Source organism: Astatotilapia calliptera, chromosome 20 (assembly GCF_964374335.1).
Source record: "Astatotilapia calliptera chromosome 20, fAstCal68.1, whole genome shotgun sequence".
Taxonomy (NCBI): Eukaryota; Metazoa; Chordata; class Actinopteri; order Cichliformes; family Cichlidae; genus Astatotilapia; species Astatotilapia calliptera.
The window spans coordinates 19,627,321-19,650,312 of record NC_137441.1 but is presented as its reverse complement, the minus strand read 5'-3'; the positions used below and the strand labels follow the sequence as shown (position 1 = coordinate 19,650,312).

Genomic DNA, 22,992 nt, shown 5'->3' with positions numbered 1-22,992 from the left:
TTTTGTTCCAGCTCAGTAGTTCAGTTTCCACTGTGGCAGCTTTAGTCACCTCATCTTTACATTACTGCTGTCTGCAGCTTGAGGTCTTTTCCTTCCAGCTGTGTATTCATATTTAAATGTTATATACAGGACAATATAGTGTGGTCTAATCTTCCTGATTATTGCTGCAATAATGATTATTAATAGGTGATTGAGCCCATGGCATGTGAGGGGTTGAGGACCATATGCATTGCATACCGTGACCTTCCATCCAATCCGGAACCAGAATGGGACAACGAGACAGAGATAGTAACGGAGTTGACCTGCATCACTGTAGTTGGGATAGAGGATCCTGTACGGCCTGAGGTAGGATACAACGAAGTGTGTTTGTTTGCCTCAGTTTGGGTAATTTGGATAAATCCATTTTCATTTTTGTATAGTCCACTACATATATACTTGTGTATTAAGTAAATTGTGCTGTTAGCCATATAGGTAGCCAGCTAGCATTAGTATGATTATTGTACTGATGATTTCTGCTCCTTCCACTGGCTGGAAATTGTTTGGTGGTCCTTCGGTTGCTGCTTTGTATTACTCAGGACAGTGACAGTCGAGGGCAAGATGTGTCCACTCAGCAACTGAGTACACCATCTGGCCACTTGTCAAACACTTAGCATTTAGGTGTCCTTTACTGAGTGAATACACTTTTTCAAGTGTCAGTATGGAAGTATGGGATTTGAGAGCTAGCATGTGTTTTGGAATAGTTGGAATTTGAATTGGTTCTTTGGGTTTGTTCATGCCATAATGCGACTGTGCTGTTAAAAATAATATTGTTATATTTTTTTGTGAACAAATGTCCTTGTTCTCCAAGGTGCCCGATGCCATCCGTAAGTGTCAGCGTGCAGGCATTACAGTGCGGATGGTGACTGGTGATAACATTAACACAGCCAGGGCCATTGCTGCTAAATGTGGCATCATCCACCCCGGAGATGATTTTATCTGTCTAGAGGGCAAAGACTTTAACCGACGAATCAGAAACGAGAAAGGAGAGGTAAGTGGTGGTCTCAAATTAGTTGAATACCTTGTCAACTGGATTCCATGCACACTAATACATTTGTTTTAAAACTATAAAATGATTGCATCTCTTTCATGTCAAACAGCTGGGCTTCTCTTTCCTTTAAAGACACTTAAAACAGAGATTTTTGAATTATTGACCCTGTTTTTAACAAGAATGAAGCAGACACATATGTTGCCAACTTTGCTTTTTGAAATCATCATGAGAGCATAACACTGCACACTCACCAGCCACGATTTGTCAATAATAAGCTATTAGCTATTGTATATGAGCTAGTTAATTAAATTTATAAAATCATTTTCATGTTGAAGTGAAAATGTTTCCTGAGAGCTAAGTGCAAGTTTGCCACTGACTTCTATACAATTGGAGAGGTCTTTTACAATCATAGGAGTCGCCACCTGCTGGTCATTAAAAAGAATGCAGGTTTACAGAACATTTGCATTAGTTTCACTTCTCTAATGCAGTGTGAGTCGTTTATACATTCATTTATCCAAATGTTTATGTAGCGCTCATTTACTCAATACCATTAAATAAATGGGCTTTGGGTTCTTTTTCTAGTGTACTCTCGTACGATATTTTTCAGTTAACTTCTGTTTTGTTTCTGGGATCAATGAAGCTTATCCCTTAACAGTAGCACTACACGCGAAAATGAACACTAGTGTCTACAGTGCAGTAAATCATGTCATACACCATGTAAAGTAGAGCATTGCAACCCTCCTTTAATTTACCAAACAATGAAAACAATAAAATAACTAGAAAAAATTTGCATTTCCTGCGAAAATGCTGTGTGGATGCCTTAACGCTGAAGATTTCTGCTGAAAAGAGCTGAAAAAAAAAATGTTACCCTAAGCAGGATTCGAACCTGGTCCTGCTGGTCTCAAGGTAGTTACTCATCTCACTGAGCCAAACGGATTCTCACAAAGAAGAGGTGGAGTGACTGACAATTGTACTGATAAGAGGTGAAAAGGCTGAAAACTTTGCAGAAAAGAGTTCAATCAGCAGAATTTCTGCTGAAAAGAGGTGAATGAGCAGAATTCTGCTGAAAACAGCTGAAAAAGCTGGTATTTGTGCTGAAAAGTGGTGAAAAAACTTACAATTATGCTGAAAAGGGGTGAAAAAGCTGAAATTTGTGTTCAAAAGAGTTAAATTTTTTTTACTGTTAACTGAAAGAAATGTTGCCACAAGCGGGATTTGAACCCGGGCCTCCCAGTCTGAGAATGGATGCTCATCTCACTGAGCTAAAACACAAGTCAACCTGGCAAGAAAAATCAGTGAGGCCACTGATAATATGGCAGAAATGGGCAAAAAACATTGCATAAAAAATTCAATATTTCAAAAAGTATAGAAGTTATGAGCACCGAAAGTCATAGCACCCATTAGCAGAAAGAGCAGAATTTTTTAAAGTTTGAACGGAGAAAATCGGCTGAAAGCTGAGGGAGTAGTTAACGTCCAAAAACGTACGGAGGCAACTTGCTGAATAATAAAGAACTAGAAAAATTTGCATTTCCTGCGAAAATGCTGTGTGGATGCCTTAACGCTGAAGATGTCTGCTGAAAAAAGCTGAAAAAGTTGAAACAAAAAAAATGTTGCCCTGAGCAGCATTCGAACCTGGCCCTTCTGGTCTCAAGGCGGCTATTCATCTCACTGCGCCAAATTCTTTCTCACAAATGGTAAATGGCCTGTATTTATATAGCGCTTTACAAAGAGGTGGAGAGACTGACAATTGTGCTGAAATGAGCAGAAGCGGCTGAGAATTGTGCTGATAATTAGTGAAAAGGCTGAAAACTTTGCAGAAAAGAGGTGAATCAGCAAAATTTCTGCTGAAAAGAGTTGAATGAGCAGAATTTCTGCTGAAAAGAGTTGAATGAGCAGAATTTCTGCTGAAAAGAGGTTAATCAGCAGAATTTCTGCTGAAAAGAGTTCAATCAGCAGAATTTCTGCTGAAAAGAGTTGAATGAGCAGAATTTCTGCTGAAAAGAGTTGAATGAGCAGAATTCTGCTGAAAAGAGGTTAATCAGCAGAATTTCTGCTGAAAAGAGTTTAATCAGCAGATTTTCTGCTGAAAGGAGGTTTTTCCTGAAAACAGCAGAAAAAACTCAAAATTTTGCTGAAAAGAGTTCAATCAGATGAATTTCTGCTGAACAGAGTTGAATGAGCAGAATTGTGCTGAAAAGAGGTTTTTGCTGAAAATAGCTGAAAAAGCTGGTATTTGTGCTGAAAAGTGGTGAAAAAACGGAAAATTGTGCTGAAAAGGGGTGAAAAAGCTGAAATTTGTGTTCAAAAGAGTTAAAAAAAGTTAAAGTGTTAACTGAAAAATGTTGCCATAAGCGTGATTTGAACCCGGGCCTCCGAGTCTGAGAACAGATGCTCATCTCACTGAGCTAAAACACAGGTCAACCCAGCAAGGAAAATCAGTGAGGCCACTGATAATATGGCAGAAATGGGTAAAAAATATTGCAAAAAAAAATTCAATATCTCAAAAAGTATAGAAGTTATGAGCACCAAAAGTCATAGAACCCATTAGCAGAAAGAGCAGAACTTTTTAAAGTTTGAACGGAGAAAATCGGCTGAAAACTGACGGAGTAGTTAACGTCCAAAAGACGTATGGAAGCAACTAGCAGAATAATAAAGATAAAGAATAAAGAGAAACAGGAACTCAATAGTGTGGATGCCTTTGAGGGCATCCACACAACTAGAAAAAATTGCATTTTCTGCGAAAATGCTGTGTGGATGCCTTAACGCTGAAGATTTCTGCTGAAAAGAGCTGAAAAAGTTGAAAAAAACGTTGCCCTGAGCAGGATTCGAACCTTGTCCTTCTGGTCTCAAGGGTTAATCAGCAGAATTTCTGCTGAAAAGAGTTGAATGAGCAGAATTTCTGCTGAAAAGAGTTCAATCAGCAGAATTTCTGGAAAAGCTTAAAATTCTAATGAAAGCAGCAGAAGAGGCTGAGATTTGTGCTGATAAGAGGTGAAAATGCTGAACCAATCAGAGGTACTGCTTCTGTCTGCTTCATCAGGCTGTGTATTTGTATGTATTTCTGCCATGGAGCGTTAACAAGAATCTGAGGTCCATATTAGAAAAGCTGCCAAAATCATAAAACATTGCCGAATTGTAATAAATTATCAATATGAATTACAGGTCTGTGATAGTGTATCAATTTGTAGTGAAAAAAACATTTGGGCCATGGTGGAATTGAACCCTTGAACTTTGGTCTGAAGATCCGTTTCATTACCAATTGCGCCACTGGCAAAGAGAGCGGGCGCCTGGAAAACAGGGTGATGAGCAGCCAGAATTCGATAGCTGTGAGATGCGAAAAACGCTGTTTTTTGGAGTTACAAAACGTCGTGAAAAAACTTTGCAGAAAAGAGGTGAATCAGCAGAATTTCTGCTGAAAAGAGTTCAATCAGCAGAATTTATGCTGAAAAGAGTTGCTGATTAGAGTTCAATCAGCAGAATTTCTGCTGAAAAGAGTTCAATCAGCAGAATTTCTGCTGAAAAGAGTTCAATTAGCAGAATTTCTGCTCAAAATAGTTTTTTCTGAAAACAGCTGAGATTTGTGCTAATAAGAGGTGAAAAGGCTGAAAATTTTGCTGAAAAGAGTTCAATCAGATGAATTTCTGCTGAAATTAGTTCAATTAGCAGAATTTCTGCTGAAAAGAGTTGAATGAGCAGAATTCTGCTGAAAAGAGGTTTTTGCTGAAAACAGCTGAAAAAGCTGTTATTTGTGCTGAAAAGTGGTGAAAAAAATTAAAATTGTGCTGAAAAGGGGTGAAAAAGCTGAAATTTGTGTTCAAAAGAGTTAAAAAAAGTTTAAATGTTAACTGAAAGAAATGTTGCCATAAGTGGGATTTGAACCCGAGCCTCCCAGTCTGAGAACGGATGCTCATCTCACTGAGCTAAAACACAGGTCAACCCGGCAAGGAAAATCAGTGAGGCCACTGATGATATGGCAGAAATGGGCAAAAAATATTGCAAAAAAAATTCAATATCTCAAAAAGTATAGAAGTTATGAGTACCAAAAGTCATAGCAGTCATCAGCAGAAAGAGCAGAATTTTTTAAACTTTGAATGCCGAAAATCGGCTGAAAACTGTGGGAGTAGTTGAGTGCCAAAAAGTGTACGGAAGCAACTAGTAAATAGTGGAATAAAGAATAAAGAGAAACAGGAACTCAATAGTGTCCACACAAATAGTGAATGCCCTTTGAGGGCATCCACACAAAAAATAAAGAATAAAGAGAAACAGGAACTCAATAGTGTAAAATGGCAGGTTTCAGTATTCAGGCAAAGCAAAACACACACAGCAATTTACCAGCTGTACACAGAATCTCCTCATATACAATGTAAACCACCAGTGACAAACAATCATAGTCCCAAACTAAACCTAAAGCCGGCAGAAATACACCCTACATTGCAGGCCTGTATTGCTCCAGTATAAATCCAAAAGATCTCCCAACCGGAAGTTCTTCACTCAACGAGCAAAAAATAAATAAATAAATAAACTCAGTACCTTGTGAAACTTGCAACTCCCACCAGATTAATCCAGGCAACAGGCTGTTTTCAGCTCCTCCAAACCTGTCACCTGCTCTTAATGCAGTAGCACAAAGATGAGGACGGTCTGTGATCTCCACATGCTCCACAAGCTACCTGTTTTAGCTTCCCACTAGTGATGGGATTTCCGGCTCTTTTTAGAGTACCGGCTCTTTTTAAGTACCGGCTCTTTCGGCTCGGCTCACTAAAAAGAGCCGGCTCTTTCGGTTCCAAACCGGCTGTTCAGGTTGTTTTGTTGCTTTAACCCTCTGGGCTCTATTCTGGCCATTTGTGGCCACTTCACTTTTCTTTTTTCAACCATTTTTGATCTGTTAATGCAAATTAATAATGTCAATAATATACACTATACACCAATTTGTTCCACTTGGCTCTATCGTGGCCATTTTTGGCCAATTGAAACCCATTATAACCACCTCTTTTGATTCCTTGTCATTGACAGTACTATATCATGCGATTTAGGTAAAATTGCTTTCATTCTAAACTCAACACATGGAAATTGTAGTTTTTAATGTTTTTTACCAAATTACATCATTTACCCATTTTTGGCCAAGCAAGCGATTTCATGTAATATTCCTAGTTTCTAGTAGTGGCCTTTGATGGCTTACCACACTCCAATGGACCAGAATAATGACACAATTTTGACACAGGTTTGATCTTACGGATCTAATAGTTTGTGTTTGTGCATGACATTGCAGCACAAACATGTATTTGCAAGATAGACTGGAATAAATAATGATGCATCAAACATTACATAGACTCCAGTGAATTTCTGTGGATGCAGGCTATTGAGCTTTGATGTTCCCAGTCAAACTTAGCATTGAAGCACATGTTAAAAGCACTTTTACTCTTGTATTTTTCATAAAAGAGACCATACCCAAAATATTAACTCTAGAAACAAAAACAAAAACAAAAAAACCCCCAATCACAGGACATTTTGCAGAGTTCAAACCTGCAGCTGCAGCTGCAGCACAAATGTGAGTGAAGTTGCCCCCCCCCACCTTCTTCAAATCCAACAAAAGTGGTATCAAACGTTTGTGCTACGTTTGTGCTGGTTTGTGCTGCAAAAATTTTCATTTGTGCTGCTATCATTTTAAAGATATTAATAAAAATTTCTAGAGGTCATCAGAGGTCAACCAGCCCCCCCACATTACCCAAATCCAACAAAAGTGGTATCAAACGTTTGTGCTACGTTTGTGCTGGTTTGTGCTGCAAAAAGTTTCGTTTGTGCTGCTATCATTTTAAAGATATTAATAAAAATTTCTAGAGGTCATCAGAGGTCAACCAGCCCCCCCACATTACCCAAATCCAACAAAAGTGGTATCAAACGTTTGTGCTACGTTTGTGCTGGTTTGTGCTGCAAAAAGTTTCGTTTGTGCTGCTATCATTTTAAAGATATTAAAAAAAATTCTAGAGGTCATCAAAGGTCAACCAGTCCCCCCACATTAATGGAATCAAACAAAATTGGTGTCAATCAACTGTGTTACGTTTGTGCTGGTTTGTGCTGCTAAAATTGTCGTTTGTGCTGTTTCTGTTTTTAAGATATTAATGTATATGTAAAGGTCAAAAGGTCAACCAGCCCCCCCACCTTCTTCAAATCCAACAAAAGTGGTATCAAACGTTTGTGCTACGTTTGTGCTGGTTTGTGCTGCAAAAATTTTCATTTGTGCTGCTATCATTTTAAAGATATTAATAAAAATTTCTAGAGGTCATCAGAGGTCAACCAGCCCCCCCACATTACCCAAATCCAACAAAAGTGGTATCAAACGTTTGTGCTACGTTTGTGCTGGTTTGTGCTGCAAAAAGTTTCGTTTGTGCTGCTATCATTTTAAAGATATTAATAAAAATTTCTAGAGGTCATCAGAGGTCAACCAGCCCCCCCACATTACCCAAATCCAACAAAAGTGGTATCAAACGTTTGTGCTACGTTTGTGCTGGTTTGTGCTGCAAAAAGTTTCGTTTGTGCTGCTATCATTTTAAAGATATTAAAAAAAATTCTAGAGGTCATCAAAGGTCAACCAGTCCCCCCACATTAATGGAATCAAACAAAATTGGTGTCAATCAACTGTGCTATGTCAGCCCATTCTCACTCCCGAGGCGTAACATGTCGACGTTTTGTCACGTCCCGCGGCGTTCCTGAGGAACATGAAAGGAGACCTTCTGCATTCTTATGGTACGCCGCGGGTTATGGCTCCCGCGGTAATAGACGTTGCAGCCCTGTATTCCAGCCCTAAACCTAACCTTATCCCTAGCCCTAACCATAACCTTATTCCTGATCTTAACCAGGACTATAATGATGTGAAATAGCGTGTTTCTAAGCGATTTGAAGAAAAAGAGCGAACATGTGTAGATGGAGTCCAGACGGTTCTCATATTTCCTCTTTTTTCCGAGGTCGTCATTTAGGAACGTGGTGGGTAGCCGAAAATGTAATATGTTGACGATTTGTCACCTAGCGTAAAATGTTACGCTTTGGGAGTGAGAACGTGTTGGCTATGCTTGTGCTGGTTTGTACTGCTTAAATTGTCGTTTGTGCTGCTTCTGTTTTAAAGATATTAATGAAAAGGTAAAGGTCAAAAGGTCAACCAGCCCCCCCACATTACCCAAATCAAAGAAAATTGATTTGTTTGTGCTGCAAACATTTTTGTTTGTGCTGCTAACATTTTAAACATTTTAATAAAATAACGTCTTGATGCGTGCTTAATCATCCAGGTAAGTAAATCCCAAAAGGTTGATTCTGTTCATCTGGACATTTTCAGTTGGAGAAACGTTTCATCACTCATCCAAGTGACTTCTTCAGTCTCAGCTGATTGCAGGTTTCCCCAACCTTATAAACACATGTGAGTGAAATTTCCCCCCCTACCTTCTTCAAATCGAACAAAATTGATGTCAAACATTTGTCCTGCAAATTATTTTGTTTGTGCAGGTTGTGTTTCCCTAATTTTATAAACAGTACATGTACGGTGAGAGAGAGATGTTACATCTGTCTTCACTTGCATCCCAGTCATAGATGCTTTGGAGATAGTTCATAAAAGATTACAGGATCACCCCAACCTCAGCAACAGGACCACTCTCAGCACTGATCAGTTGTGTTTGCTTTTGGAACTGTGTCTTAATTCCACTTATTTTGCATAAGGGTCAGTACAGGCGGAAACCTAGGTGTGCCATGGGTTCCAACAGGCCCCTGGTCAAAGTCACCAAACCAGTTCGTAAGCAGGTACAGGTGTGGCCAGAAGGGTCCTCAGAGGCACTGCAAGACTGCTTTTCCACCACAGGCTGCTACACACGACAACACCACAGACTTTCAGGAATATAGAGAAACTGTTACTGCCTACATCCCAAAATGCATCGATGATGTCACAGAGACCAGGTGTCACGGGTTGCTTAGAGGATCCACTCGCAGGACTCCTGAGTAGCGTTTAAACAGAGACGGTTTATTTACAGATCTTCACCAAGTGTATGTACAGACAGTGCGGGGTTAGTGCTATATACAAGACGTGAGGGGCAGGGCTCCTGGGAAAACAGGGATATCACACACGCGCTCAGTTCAACCTCTCTCTTCTCCGCTAGCGACCAGTCACTCCTTCCACACTCCACACAGGGAAAGACAGGGAATCTAGGAACAAAGAAACACTCGTTAAGTCTCTGAGACGGAGGCACAGGAAAGTTGAGCTAGACGTGTACTGACTAGAACCTTCACAACAATCCAGCGTTGAACAGCTGATCTCCTCCTTCTAATATACCAGCTGGTCTGATGAGGCCCAGGTGTTCCCAATCCAGGAAGGCGTGGACCGAGGGCGTGAAGTCGCCATGAGTTCCGCCCCTGCAAAACAGGGCAGAGAAGGAGAGAGGGGGAGAGAGAGGGAAAAAGAGAAGAGAAGGAGGGCTAGGAGGGGAGAGATTCTGATCAGCACCTTGCCAATCCTGCAGGTCGTGACACCAGGCCTATCACTGTCCGGGCCAATCAGAAACCATGGCTCACAGGTCAGGTTTAAATACTCCTAAGGTTGAAAAATGCAAGCCTTCAGAATTAGGTGAGCCAAAGAACAGCAAGGGCATCACGTGGCATCAGCTACAGCAAAGCTTCAGCGACAGCAGAGATACTTGGAGGCAGTGGCAAGGAATACAAACCATCACAGACTACAAGCCCACTCTGCAGACCGTGGTGACACAATCCCCAGACAGTGTGTGGAGATCCCTTGCCAAAATCAGTACCGCCGTTCCCACATGCCTCAAAGCCTCCAACATCATTACTGTACCCAAGAAGTCATCTACCTCCTGCTTTAAGGACTACCGTCCTGTCAAACTCACTTCCATCATTATGAAGTGCTTTGAACGGTTAGTCATGCATCAAATCAAATTATTGCTTTCGTCAAAACGCTCAAGTGATGATGGAATTTCAACTGCCCCTTACTCAGCCCTCACACATCTCAACACTAGAGACTCATATGTCAGAGTGCTGTTCATAGACTTCAGTTCAGCCTTCAGCATCATCATATTCTAATTTGTGTTGTACAGTTATTTCATTTTTAACCTTAATTTATATTTTATTCCTTCCTAGTTAAATTTACCCTTTTTAATTTTTCATATTTATTTCCTATCTTATTCATAGCCTTTTCCTTTTTTGTTTTCTTTAGGTCACGAGCAGTTGTCCAAGCATTTCACTACATATCGTACTGTGTATGACTGTGTACGTGACAAATAAAATTTGAATTTGAATTTGAATTTGAATTCATTCCCCAGCAACTCATTCACAAACTGGATCTGCTGGGGATCAGCACCTTGCTGCTAGATTTCTTGACAGGAAGACAGCAGACAATACGGGTCGACAGCAACAACTCCAGCCCAAGAACACTGAATACGGGGGCTCCCCAAGGATGTGTGTTGAGCCCTCTTCTCTTTACTCTGCTGACCCACGACGAGATCTACTACAGGGGTGAAGTTAACCATCTGGCAGAGTGGTAAAACAACAACAACCTGTCCCTGAATGTGGAGAAGACCAACAGCGACTCTACTTCCTCTGCAAACTGAGAAGCACAAGTATGACTCCTGCACTGGGTTCTGCAGGAAAAAATAACAACGGGTAGTGAGAGCAGCTGCACCTGCCTCATCTGGAAGGTCCTCTCCATTACAGGTGACTCCACTCATCCCTTCAGCAGCGTCTTCAGTTTGCTGCCATCAGGAAGGATACTGAAGAGCCTCCGGACCAGAACACACAGACTGAGAGACAGCTTCGTCCATCGGGCTGTCAGGATGCTGACCATCTCTGAATCGAGAAGGGGGGCCCAAGGGTACATCTTTCGCCATCCTACAATGCTGTGATTGTAGCCATTCCCCACTTTCTGTGAATGGTACTCATGGCCATTAATCAGTAGGCTTTGATTAGTTGTCATTGATCAATGGTCATAAGAATTTGCATACTAACAATCATGGAACTAACCCCCGAGCCCATTGTTCATTCAGTGGTGCTAGTTTCCTTCACTATGCAAATGTACTGTTTATAAGGTTGGGGAAACCTGCAGTCAGCTGAGACTGAAGAAGTCACTTGGATGAGTGACGAAACGTTTCTCCAACTGAAAATGTCCAGATGAACAGAATCAACCTTTTGGGATTTACTTACCTGGATGATTAAGCACGCATCAAGACGTTATTTTATTAAAATGTTTAAAATGTTAGCAGCACAAACAAAAATGTTTGCAGCACAAACCAGCACAAACGTAGCACAAACGTTTGACATCAATTTTCTTTGATTTGGGTAATGTGGGGGAGCTGGTTGACCTTTTGACCTTTACCTTTTCATTAATATCTTTAAAACAGAAGCAGCACAAACGACAATTTAAGCAGCACAAACCATAGTCAAAGGAGCCTGCAAAGAAAAGCGTCTGGACTTCTTTAAGTTACTTGAAGACGTTTCACCTTCTTCAGTTCTAAGGTCAAATGGTGGAGAGTCCCATATATAAACCTAGTCAAGGTGTGAAAATGGGTGTGGGTCCCAATCAGCCAGAGTTTCGGGTGAGTTCATTGTGAAACCTGGCCCCACCTTATCATGCGAATTCCTGAGATCAGATGGCCCAGGATGTGAGTGGGTGTTAAGGCGTCTGGGAAGGGATCTCAAAACTGGATTATAGATGGCAGAGAGTTGGTGTCGTAAACCACCGCCTCTGTTCAAAGATGGTCGCTCACAGTGGACATAGATGGCTTCTTTCACTCCTCTTTCAAACCATCTGTTCTCTCTGTCCAAAATGTGAAATGACCAGGTTTCACAATGAACTCACCCGAAACTCTGGCTGATTGGGACCCACACCCATTTTCACACCTTGGCTCAGGCGATTAGAGGATCATCAGGGGGTCTTTTTGTCCCTCTGTGGGGGGAAACTCCCACTAGGTTTATACCTGGGACTCTCCACCATTTGACCTTAGAACTGAAGAAGCTTCTCGAATGAGAGGTGAAACGTCTTCAAGTAACTTAAAGAAGTCCAGACGCTTTTCTTTGCAAGCTCCTTTGACTACAATGACCTGGATGACTGAGAACCTTCACAGACCAGCACAAACATAGCACAGTTGATTGACACCAATTTTGTTTGATTCCATTAATGTGGGGGGGCTGGTTGACCTTTGATGACCTCTAGAAATTTTTATTAATATCTTTAAAATGATAGCAGCACAAACGAAACTTTTTGCAGCACAAACCAGCACAAATGTAGCACAAACGTTTGATACCACTTTTGTTGGATTTGGGTAATGTGGGGGGGCTGGTTGACCTCTGATGACCTCTAGAAATTTTTATTAATATCTTTAAAATGATAGCAGCACAAATGAAACTTTTTGCAGCACAAACCAGCACAAATGTTTGATACCACTTTTGTTGGATTTGAAGAAGGTGTTGGGGGGGGGGGGGCAACTTCACTCACATGCAGCACAAACAACAAACACTGTTTGTAAACATGTCCTGGAGTTTATGCAGGTGCAGACGTTGCTACTGCTGTAAGTAAGCCTAACAGCTTCCAGATCATTTATTCTGGCGATATGGCAAGAAGGTCATCACTGCTTCAAGCATTGCCTATATGATGGTCAGAGAGCAAGGACAGCAAGCAGTCCTCTGCCCTTGAAGAAAAGTCATCTACCCAAGATGAAGAAACTTCCTCTCCAGAAGATGAGGGGACAATCTCCAAAGAGGCTGACTGCATTACCACTGATGTTGAGTACTAGCCAGTGCCTGAATCCTCTTCTTTGGGGGAGGATTGGGGTTGGGGGGCATGGAGGTGGAGGCTGAGCAGATGATGGAAAAGAACATAGGAACATTTTCTGAGACAGAGGAGCCGGTGACTGAGTGGATCCCTCATGAAAGGAAAACCATGTGGGTCCCACCACTGAAGAGAAACTGCTCTACAATCCAGTACCCACTGGTATCAAACCAGGGGTCACCCTGTATGCAGTTCCCTCTGTTGCAACTGGAGGAGCTGAGGAGGACGCTCTGGGATGTTTCCCCTGTGCCATTTTTCATCTGAGGAGTTCCTCTGCCAAGGTGACCGAAGTAAAGACGTTGTCCTCGGGGCTCCTCCGTCAGTTGGAGTCTGAACCCCTTGCCCTTTTTTACTTCCTGAGAACTTCCAGTGTTGTCATCCAACATGCTACGTATTGCTTTATTCTGGTTTAGGCTCACATCTCCACTTCATCTATAATCCTCCAATCCTCACACCTTCGCCTCCCGTGCAGGTTTGTAAGGGTGCACAGCAGCTAAAAGATCTCCTTTGTTATAAAGAAGTCAAAAGTAGATCTCAGGCTGCTAATGCAGGAAGATTTTGTTGTCTGTCTTTGGCTTCACCAAAACTACCACAGCGATATCCCACATGCCAAAGCAACGGAGGAATGTGTTTCTTTTGACAGCAACACACAAGGAACCAGCAGTCAGTGATGGGGAATAAAGGATGCGTAAAAGCAAGAAGCAATCCTGGACTACAATAGGCACAAATATTGCTTGGATAACTTAGAGAGGATGTTGGCACCTCGAGTTGTAGAAGGAAAACTGATGGCTGATGGCTCTTTTCTCCAATTTCCTGGATGTCTTGGATATAGATATGATGCCTTTGTCCCGCCGGAAACAACTTCACTGAAGTGGGGGAGTCCTCTACAACCTACAAATGAAAAGTGATCCTGGGAGAGCTGGGACACATGCTGGTGACCTCAACAACTGCAATACACCCTTCTCCCTGATTCTCAGCCACTTCTGCCATTGATCTCAAGATTGATCTCAGCACAGAGACTACAAGCCCATCATCATCAATGGAGCTCCAGTGGAGAGGGTGCAGTCCTTCAAGTATCTTGGTGTCCACATCTCCTCAGACCTGACATGGGCTGCCCACATCCAGACCAAAAAGGCTAGGCAGCGCCTGTATCACCTACGACAACTGAGGAAGTTCAGGGTCTCTCCAAAGATCCTCAGGATTTTCTATACAGGCGCTGTGGAGAGCATCCTCACACAGAACATGACATCGTGGTTTGGGAACAGCTGTGTGAAGGACCAAAAAGCTCTCCAGAGAGTGATCCGTACAGCAGAACGCTGCTGCAGGATTGCTCTCCCCCCGCTTCAGGACACCTACACCAGGAGATGCCGGACTAGAGCAGCGCAGATACTGAAGGACCCGTCCCATCCTGGCAACAAACTGTTCCAACTTCTGCAATCTGGTAGAAGGTTCCGCATCTTCTGGGCAAGGACAGAGAGACTCAAGAGGAGCTTCTATCCCCAAGCCATCCGTGCCCTAAACACACACACCCGCCCTCTCACATCATCTATAATTGACTGAGACAGGACTCTCTTCCAGACACTCTAAACCAAGGCACAATGTACATTTCAATTCCTTTAATTTTAAATATGTTTATATTGTCTATCCTGTAAAATAGTCAGATGTCTATTCATATTAATGTACAGAATTCACCTGCTTGCTGCTACTACTGCACATTCACCCAGTGTATATACAATATGTATGTATATATATATATATAATGTTCTTCCTCTACACCCCCCCCAATTTTTGCACATGTCGAGGAGCGTGTCAGGCTACATTTCACTGTGTGTTATACTTGTATAACTATGCATGTGACAAATAAAGAACCTTGAACCTTGATAGAGTAGTCTGAACCAGAGTGTGACCCACACCCCACCAACAAAATAAGAAGAAGGTGCAAAAGGCGCACCTCCAGGATTGGAACAGCAGCCCCTTGCACCAGGTGTAGAAAGTGTGCCTACAAAAACCACTCTAATCTGGTTAGTACATCTTGCTGCTAATGATGATGCACACAGAAGCACACACATACTGGAATATAAATTTTGATCATTTTATTGGTGATTTCAGGGGTTATTTGGTCATTAAATTGCCTTTCTGGCCACTAACACACCATGTGTGATATTCTTTTTGGCCATTCATCCCCCCCCCAAAGAAAAAAAAAATAAAGTAAAAATAAATCATTGTTACAGTTACTGTTACTGACCTGCAATGATGATAAAAAATATTAGGTTTCACCATTCATATGCTAAATAATGTGAACTTTAGACCATCCGCAGCTCTTATTACGCTGCCTGGATGATGTCAAACATTGGTTGTCATTAAATTTTTTAAAGCTAAATGAAAATAAAACTGAGGTTGTCATTTTTGGCAACTTTAATCATATCGACAGCACTCTGGGCGCCTTTTCCTCATATTGTAAAACACATATAAAAAACCTCGGTGTCTACATTGATGGTTCTTTTAAATTGAATAAGCAGGTGAGTGCAGTAGTTCAGTCCTGTTTTTTTCAGTTAAGACAGCTAGCCAAGGTAAAGCCATACCTTCCGGCTAACGTCTTTGAGCGTGTTATTCACCTTTTTCTTACTTGCAGATTAGACTACTGCAATTCATTGTATTATGGTCTAGATCAGGCCACCATCCATCGTCTTCAGATGGTTCAAAATGCAGCTGCTCGCCTGCTAACTGGTACCAAACGGAGAGAGCATATAACTCCAGTTTGGGCTTCTTTACACTGGCTTCCTGTCTCCTACAGGATCCAATTTAAACTTCTACTTTTTGTTTTTAAGTCACTTAATGCCCGAGCCCCTCCTTACCTGTCTGAGCTCCTCTCTGCCTATGCTCCAGGAAAAACCACGAGGTCTAGCTCAAAACTAATGCTGTCCATCCCACGGACTAACCTCAAATCCCGTGGTGATAGATCCTTCTCTGTGGCAGGTCCCAGACTTTGGAATAGTCTCCCCTTAAATATTAGATCTGCACAAACACTTGAGCAATTTAAATCATTACTAAAGACACATTTCTATGCCCTGGCTTTTAACACACTATGACCCAAGCATTTTGGTCTTATTTGAATTAGTTTAGTTATTGTTTTAATTCTTTTACTGTCCTATTATTGTTTTTTTACTGTTATTATTGTATTACATTGTTGCTTTTTAATACCATTTTTATATTGTTAAGCACTTTGTGCAGCATCGGCTGTTTGAAATGTGCTATATAAATAAATTTGACCTTGACCTTTATTACTATTTTCCCCCAAAAGCGTAGCAATAATACATAATCTGACTGGTATTCAAAGGGTATAATATCTGAATTTGAATTATATTTTGGTTTTCATGACTAGGAGCGGTGCTAATTTAAAAAATCAAGTCAATGAAAGTAGAAAAATGTTTTTTGATATTTATTAATTTTATAGTATTTTGTAAACGTAAACAGGAGGTGGCCATTTTTGGCCACGAACAAGCTGAGAGGGATTTTTTTTGTTTTTCTGTCACTGCGCAAAAAAACAAAGATGCATAAAAGTCATTAATACTGTTAATTATTGCTATACATCTAACCTCCACCATGGTTAGAAAATAAATCAGACGACATGTTTTATTTGGAAAAAAATTGGGGTTTTGTGATTTTTTCCATTTATGAGTTCCTAGGATTATTTGATTTAACTGGTATTTAAAAGGTTAAAATTCTGAATTTGAATGAAATTTTGATTTTCATGAACAGCACTGATACTAATCTAAAAAATCATGTCAAAAAAAGTGGAAATTTTTCTTAATATATATGAATTTTATAGCATTTTGTAAACGTAAACAAGGAGTGGCCATTTTTGGCCACCAACAAGCTGAGAGGGAGTTTTTATGTTTTTGCTCTCTCTGCACAAAAATAACAATGCATTATAATCAATGTTGATGTGAATCAATTACATGCCCCAGACTCTACTATTAACAATACAAGAAATTTCAGTAGCAATGCAATTATATAAAATTGCGAAATTTGAGGTTGTCTTCCAGCTAGTGCAGTGGACAAACAAACTGGTGTTTAAAGGGTTAAAAATTTAAAAAGTAATAATTGTTTTATATTTATGAAAAGAACTGAAGTTACTTAAAAGCTTTATGCAGAAAAAATGGCATAAAAACACAAAAATAATAAAAATTACAGACCTAATCTGTTGGTGGCCACTTTTGGCCACGAACAAGCTGAAAGGGTAGTGATTTTGAACAAACCCAGAGGGTTTATTAATTTATTATTAACAATAATATAAAATTATACACAAAAGGAATTACTAATGTAAAAAAAAAAGTGGTTTTATTTATATATGTTTATATAAAAATATATGCGGTGGCCCCTAGAGACAAAGCACGTACAAACTCCAAAAAGCACATACAAACTCCAAAACACATTTCTAGCATGAACTGAACTTCCAAAACAGAGCTACCTAGATCACTTAAATTACACAATTGAAAGCATGAAAGCATATGTGTATTGTTTGTGTATTTATACATTTATAGTCAAATAATTTAAAAAAAAAAGTTCATTTACCTGTTATTACCACACACCAAATCCGGTCGTTGGTACTTGCTGGCTTGTGTAGCCACAAGGTAACAAAAGCTCAACACTGCACCTAGCATCCTGGATCACTTCTGTTGTCTTTTGTACGTGTTTAGAGTTTTTATGTGCTTCTGAGTTTGTACGTGTTTTTACGTGTTTTGGAGTTTTTACGTGTTTTGGAGTTTGTACGTGCTTCAGAGTTCGTATGTGATTTGAAGTTTGTATGTGCTTTGTCTGTAGGGGCCACCGTAAATATACTTTTATTTATTCACTCCACATAAAATTTAATAAATAAATCATATAATACAAAAATCAACTATTCACATTTCAACTTTTAACTATTTAAATTTTCAGCTTTTTCCTTTTACAAATTTAAAGTGAAACAACACAAAACACTGCAAACAACAACACAATTAAATATAAATTAAAATATGAAAACAAAAAGAACATGCATATTCTCTGTCATATGGGCCTGCATGAATAAACTTTCTGAATCCTTTATCATCTGCAACTGAAAATAGTTGTGGATGATTACTATACCTTTCTAATGTGACGCTGTTGTCCCTGGCTCTTTCTGTCTCTCTCTCCTACTCTGTTCCTGTGCTACCGAGTGTAACTACTGCCCCTCTTCCCAGCGCAATGCACAAGGCTCGCATGCGGAGTGAAGTGGAAAAAAAGTGCGAGAGAGAGAGAGGCTGAGAGAAAGAAAGAAAAACCCCCACGGCTCGCGATAAGGAGCCGACTCGCGTCGTTCACGTCAAAGATCCCCGACCCATTACTACAACAGACTACCAAGGAACTACAAGAACTTCTTGGGAATTAGGATGATCCTTTTTACATGCTATGGTTCTTAGTCTTTGCCTATAGTGATGACAACCCCTCTATGTATAATAGTGATAGGCTGATCTTTAGCTTTTCCTGGCTCATCATAAGTTAAACGAACTACTGGTTTAATCTGTCTCCTAGGCCTTATTTTAGGAGTGTCACCCAACAGATCACGGTGTGTATTTGGTTTCTCAGTTTTGGCAGACAGAACAGGCTGTTCTGGGATCCAGATCAGGTTCTGGGATAGAATTTTCATCATCTTCTTCATTTTGGTCATACTCCTTCTTAATATCCACCATTTGGTCGGGCTCAGTCTCTCTGTCCTGAATAATGCCTCCATCCTCCGGTTGCAGTTCCTCATTTTCACTGCGCTCATCAGAAGCAGTTTCATCACTGACCTTGTCCTGGTCATTTGCACAATCCTCTTGTGGCACTGCTTGAGATCTAAGAGCCTGTCTTAGTGCTTCTCTCACTCTTTCTTGAGTATAGTAGTGCCTCTGAGGCTCATAGTACTCACTCTCTGACGACAAATCAGAATCCTGTGACAGCTGAGGGTCAGACACAACTGTGGCCTGCTTTGGTTTCTTGCCCTTTGGTTTTTGTCTGTCACAACAGTTATTGCCTACTTCAGGGATTGGCAATTTTACATGTTGGCCAATAGGAAGGATGTGATCTCTGTGGATGTGACGACCACTTCCATTCTCCTTCTTTAGTTGGTAGACAGGGAGATTGGGCATTTTTCCAACAACTTGGTAAGGTATTGGACTCCATCTTGTTTGCAACTTGTGCTTCCCTTTGAGACCCCAGTTCTTCAATAGGACTCTGTCTCCTATTTCTAGAGACTGGAAACCAACTCTCTTGTCATAGCCCTTTTTGTTCTTCTGATGGACTTTGTCTGCTTTCTCGGATGCTAGCTTGTTGGCTTGACGGAGATCTTCTTTAAGCTTTGACACATAGCATGAGTGACTTTCCTCAGCTTTGTCAATTGTGGTCCCAAACAACAAGTCCACTGGCAGTCTGGCTTCACGACCAAACATTAGGAAGTATGGTGAAAAACCAGTTGCATCACATTTTGTACTGTTATAAGCATGGACCAAATAAGGGACATGCTGGCTCCACTGATGTTTTTTCTCTGTGCTTAGAGTACCCAACATTGAAAGCAGCGTTCAATTGAACCGCTCTGGCTGAGGGTCTCCTTGCGGATGATACGGAGTAGTGCGCGACTTCTGTATCCCCATGTTCTTCAACAAGTCTTTGATCAGAAGACTCTCAAAGTCTCGCCCCTGGTCTGAATGGATATGAGCCGGAAGACCATAGTGGACGAAAAACTTATCCACTAAGGTTTTGGCCACTGTTTGAGTGTCTGATTCTTGGTCGGCAATGCCTGGGCATAGCGTGTGGAGTGATCGGTGACCACTAAGACATTTCTTATGCCCTTGGAATCCGTCTCCATTGACAGAAAGTCAATGCACACCAGATCCATAGGTCCACTGCTGGAGATCTGGTGAAGTGGTGCGGCTCTCTGGGCAGGAGTCTTGCGTGTTATGCATTCACCACAACTTTTGATATGTTGCGCAGTGTCTTGCAACATTCTTGGCCAGTAGAACCTTCGACGGAGTAAATCCAGAGTTCCCTCTATGCCGAGGTGTCCTGAGTCATTGTGTACTGATCTCAACAAAACGTCATGATACACCTTTGGCAGGACTAGCTGACGGACCTCCTCCACTGAGTGACGTTTGGTGATGCGTTAGAGCAGACCGTCACTCAGGAGAGTCAGCTTATCTTTCTCTCTTTTTAGGAGCAACAGCTCCGGACTGTTGCCTGTCCATAAATTCTGTTGGACAGCTTTGACCGCTGGACCAATGACTGAATCCTCTTTCTGTGCCTTAGCGAGATCAGATTTTGAGACGTGTTCCAGTGACTGTAACTCCATCGTAAGAGGAAATGCATAGATGTCAGGGATGTATTCCGGGGAAGCCCCGGTTTGGTCGACACATCTGGTGGGTAACTCTGGGCTTTCTGACACACGTACTCTTTTGCAGATGGATTTAACAGCTGCCTCTGGTATAGTCTCCCATTCAGTGTCAGTGTCAAAGTTTCTGGAGAGGATGTTTGCATCTATGTTATGCTTGCCTGGTCTGTAATGGACATCGAAGTCATATGTGGACAAAGCAGCTAACCATCTGTGTCCCATGGCATTGAGCTTTGCCGTAGACAGAACATAAGTCAAGGGGTTATTATCTGTACGCAATGTAAAGTGCACCCCATACAGATAGTCATGAAAGCGATCCACCACAGCCCACTTTAACGACAGGAACTCCAGCTGATGTATGGAGTACCTCTTCTCAGCCTGACTTAGCTTCCTGCTGGCAAATGCAACCGGCCTTAGGTCCCCTTCTTGTAGCTGGTATAGGACAGCCCCCAGTCCTTTGAAGCTTGCGTCCACGTGGAGCTCATAAGGCTTGGTAGGATCAGCAAAGGCTAATACCGGTGCATAGGTTAGACAGTGGATGATCTGCTGAAAGGCTTTGCTGCAGGAGTCATCCCACCGATCTCCAAAGGGTTCTGACTCTTTCAAGTAGGACTTGTTGAGGTCTGGACTCTTTTTCTTGCTCTTTTGTATCGGAGCATAGGTCAGTTCAGTAAGAGGCGTAGTTAGCAATGAATCGCCTGTAGTACCCGCAGAAACCTAAGAACGATCTCAGAGACTTTAGGTCGTGGGGCTGAGGCCAGGTGGTAACAGCCTCAATCTTCTGCGGATCAGGAGAGACACCTTTGGCAGACACAATATGCCCGAGGTACTTCACCTGTGGCTGACAAAACTGGCATTTGTCCAGGGAGATCTTTAGTCCTGCTTCTCCAAGACGATCTAGGACTTTAATGAGCCGCTCTTCATGTTCCTCCAGTGACTTTCCGAAGACAATCAGGTCGTCCAGGTATACCAGGACTTGGAGGAGGTTCATGTCTCCGACTGTTTTTTTCCATTAGACGCTGGAAAGTCGCAGGCGCTCCTGTTATTCCCTGCGGCATTCTCTCAAATTGGAAGAAGCCTAGGGGGCAGATGAACGCCGTCTTCTCTTTATCTTCCTCTGCCATTGGAATCTGGTAGTATCCACTACGCAAATCCAGCACTGGGAACCATTTGCTCCCAGACAAAGAATCCAGTGCTTCGTCAATGCAGGGGGTCATGTACTGGTCGGCAGTGTTGGGTAAGTTACTTTAAATTAGTAACTTAGTTACATTACTAGTTACTTCTATCAAAAGTAACTCAGTTACTGCAAGTTACTCGTTACTTTCAAAGTAACTAGTTACTAGGGAAAGTAACTTTGGTTTTACTCAGAATTCTCTTGTTAATGTGTTGCTTCCATAACTGGATACCCAGCAAGATTGCCAGTCTTCTAGCTTGCTTACTTGCCACAAGTGCACTGTGCCACCTACCAATAGAAAGGAAAAAATAATCTGCATATTTCCACGAAAGAAATCCCACGCCTGGACCGTCGTTGATCGCCGACATGATTCTAGCCAACGTCACAGCGTCATGTGCGCTTTTTACATCCAACACAAAAACTGCAGTCGTGGTGCTTTCGATTATACTAAGAACTCGGAAATTCTGCCTTCTGAATAGGAAGATGTAGGTAACACCAGACTGCAGATGAGCTGCATACAGGGCTTGACTGGGACAAGATAAACAAACAAGAGAGAAAAGCCGATCAGCTGATCATTGATCAGTTTCATGATTGAAGTAGAAACTGGAGAGGGAGGGGAGAGAATGAGAGAAGAAGAAGCAGCTGCAGTGTAAAGAAACGGAATAACTCCAGCTTTGTCTGTTTTTCATTGTAGCTGAAGTCCGGGACAAACTGCATTCCTTTTCACCTCAATACCAAACGCATGATATTTTCTCTGAATACGGAATGATTCCGTTTTTTACGGGATGGTTGGCAACTCTAATAATTAACCTTATGAACAAAATAAAGTTCAGTTAACATCATAGCACCCACCCAGCTGTATAGAAACCCCGTCATGCTAGCTAGTACGCAGTACGAAAAAGCCAGCACAACGAAAATAAACTCCACCTAAACTTGGTTTATATCTGACCCAGATAGACTGCAGGTCACAACTTCTTACCTGAAGTTCAGTTCACCTGACACTCGGACCGGACCGGTGGCCGCCTGAGGTCTCTGCTCCTCCTGCCTCCCCTTTCCCTCATCCACCTGCTGGCCTCCACCACTTGCTAATGTTACTGAATCTGTGGAAGCTCCGCGATGCCACCACACGAAGTAACGAATAACGAGCCTATCTAAATCCCAGTAATGATTAACGCGTTCCTGATTTTGGTATAATAACTAGTTACCATGCTCGTTACCACAATAATAACGTAGTTACTGTAACGCGTTACTTAATAACGCGTTAGTCCCAACACTGCTGGTCGGGCACGATCCGGCTGTTAAGGAGCCTGTAGTCTATGCACATCCGTATGGTTCCATTTTTCTTTCTAACAATTACAATCGGCGAGGCATAGGGGCTACGGGACTCTTTAATGATGCACATAGTAACTCTTGCAGATGTTTTCTTACATCCTCTATGTCTGCAGGTGCCAGTCGACGTGATCTTTGCCGAAAAGGTCTTGTGTCAGCCAGGCGGATGGTGTGCTCCACCTCTTTTGCGAGGCCAACGTCGCATTTATGGACTGAGAAGACGTGGGAGCGTTCCGCTAGTTTCTGTCTAAGCCGGTCCTTCTACTCTTCAG

The 22,992-nt window shown here is 41.7% G+C and overlaps 1 protein-coding gene across 4 annotated transcripts in view; it reads left to right on the top strand.

Annotated features, from left to right (window-relative positions):
- atp2b3b (ATPase plasma membrane Ca2+ transporting 3b) overlaps positions 1-22,992 on the top strand; it is a 101,995-nt gene that overhangs the window by 44,313 nt on the left and 34,690 nt on the right. For all 4 annotated transcript variants that reach the window (XM_026155338.2, XM_026155336.2, XM_026155340.2 and 1 more), the window contains 2 exons: positions 187-345; positions 848-1,027. In XM_026155338.2, coding sequence (XP_026011123.1) covers positions 187-345; positions 848-1,027 — 339 coding nt within the window. The remainder of the gene's footprint in view (positions 1-186; positions 346-847; positions 1,028-22,992) is intronic.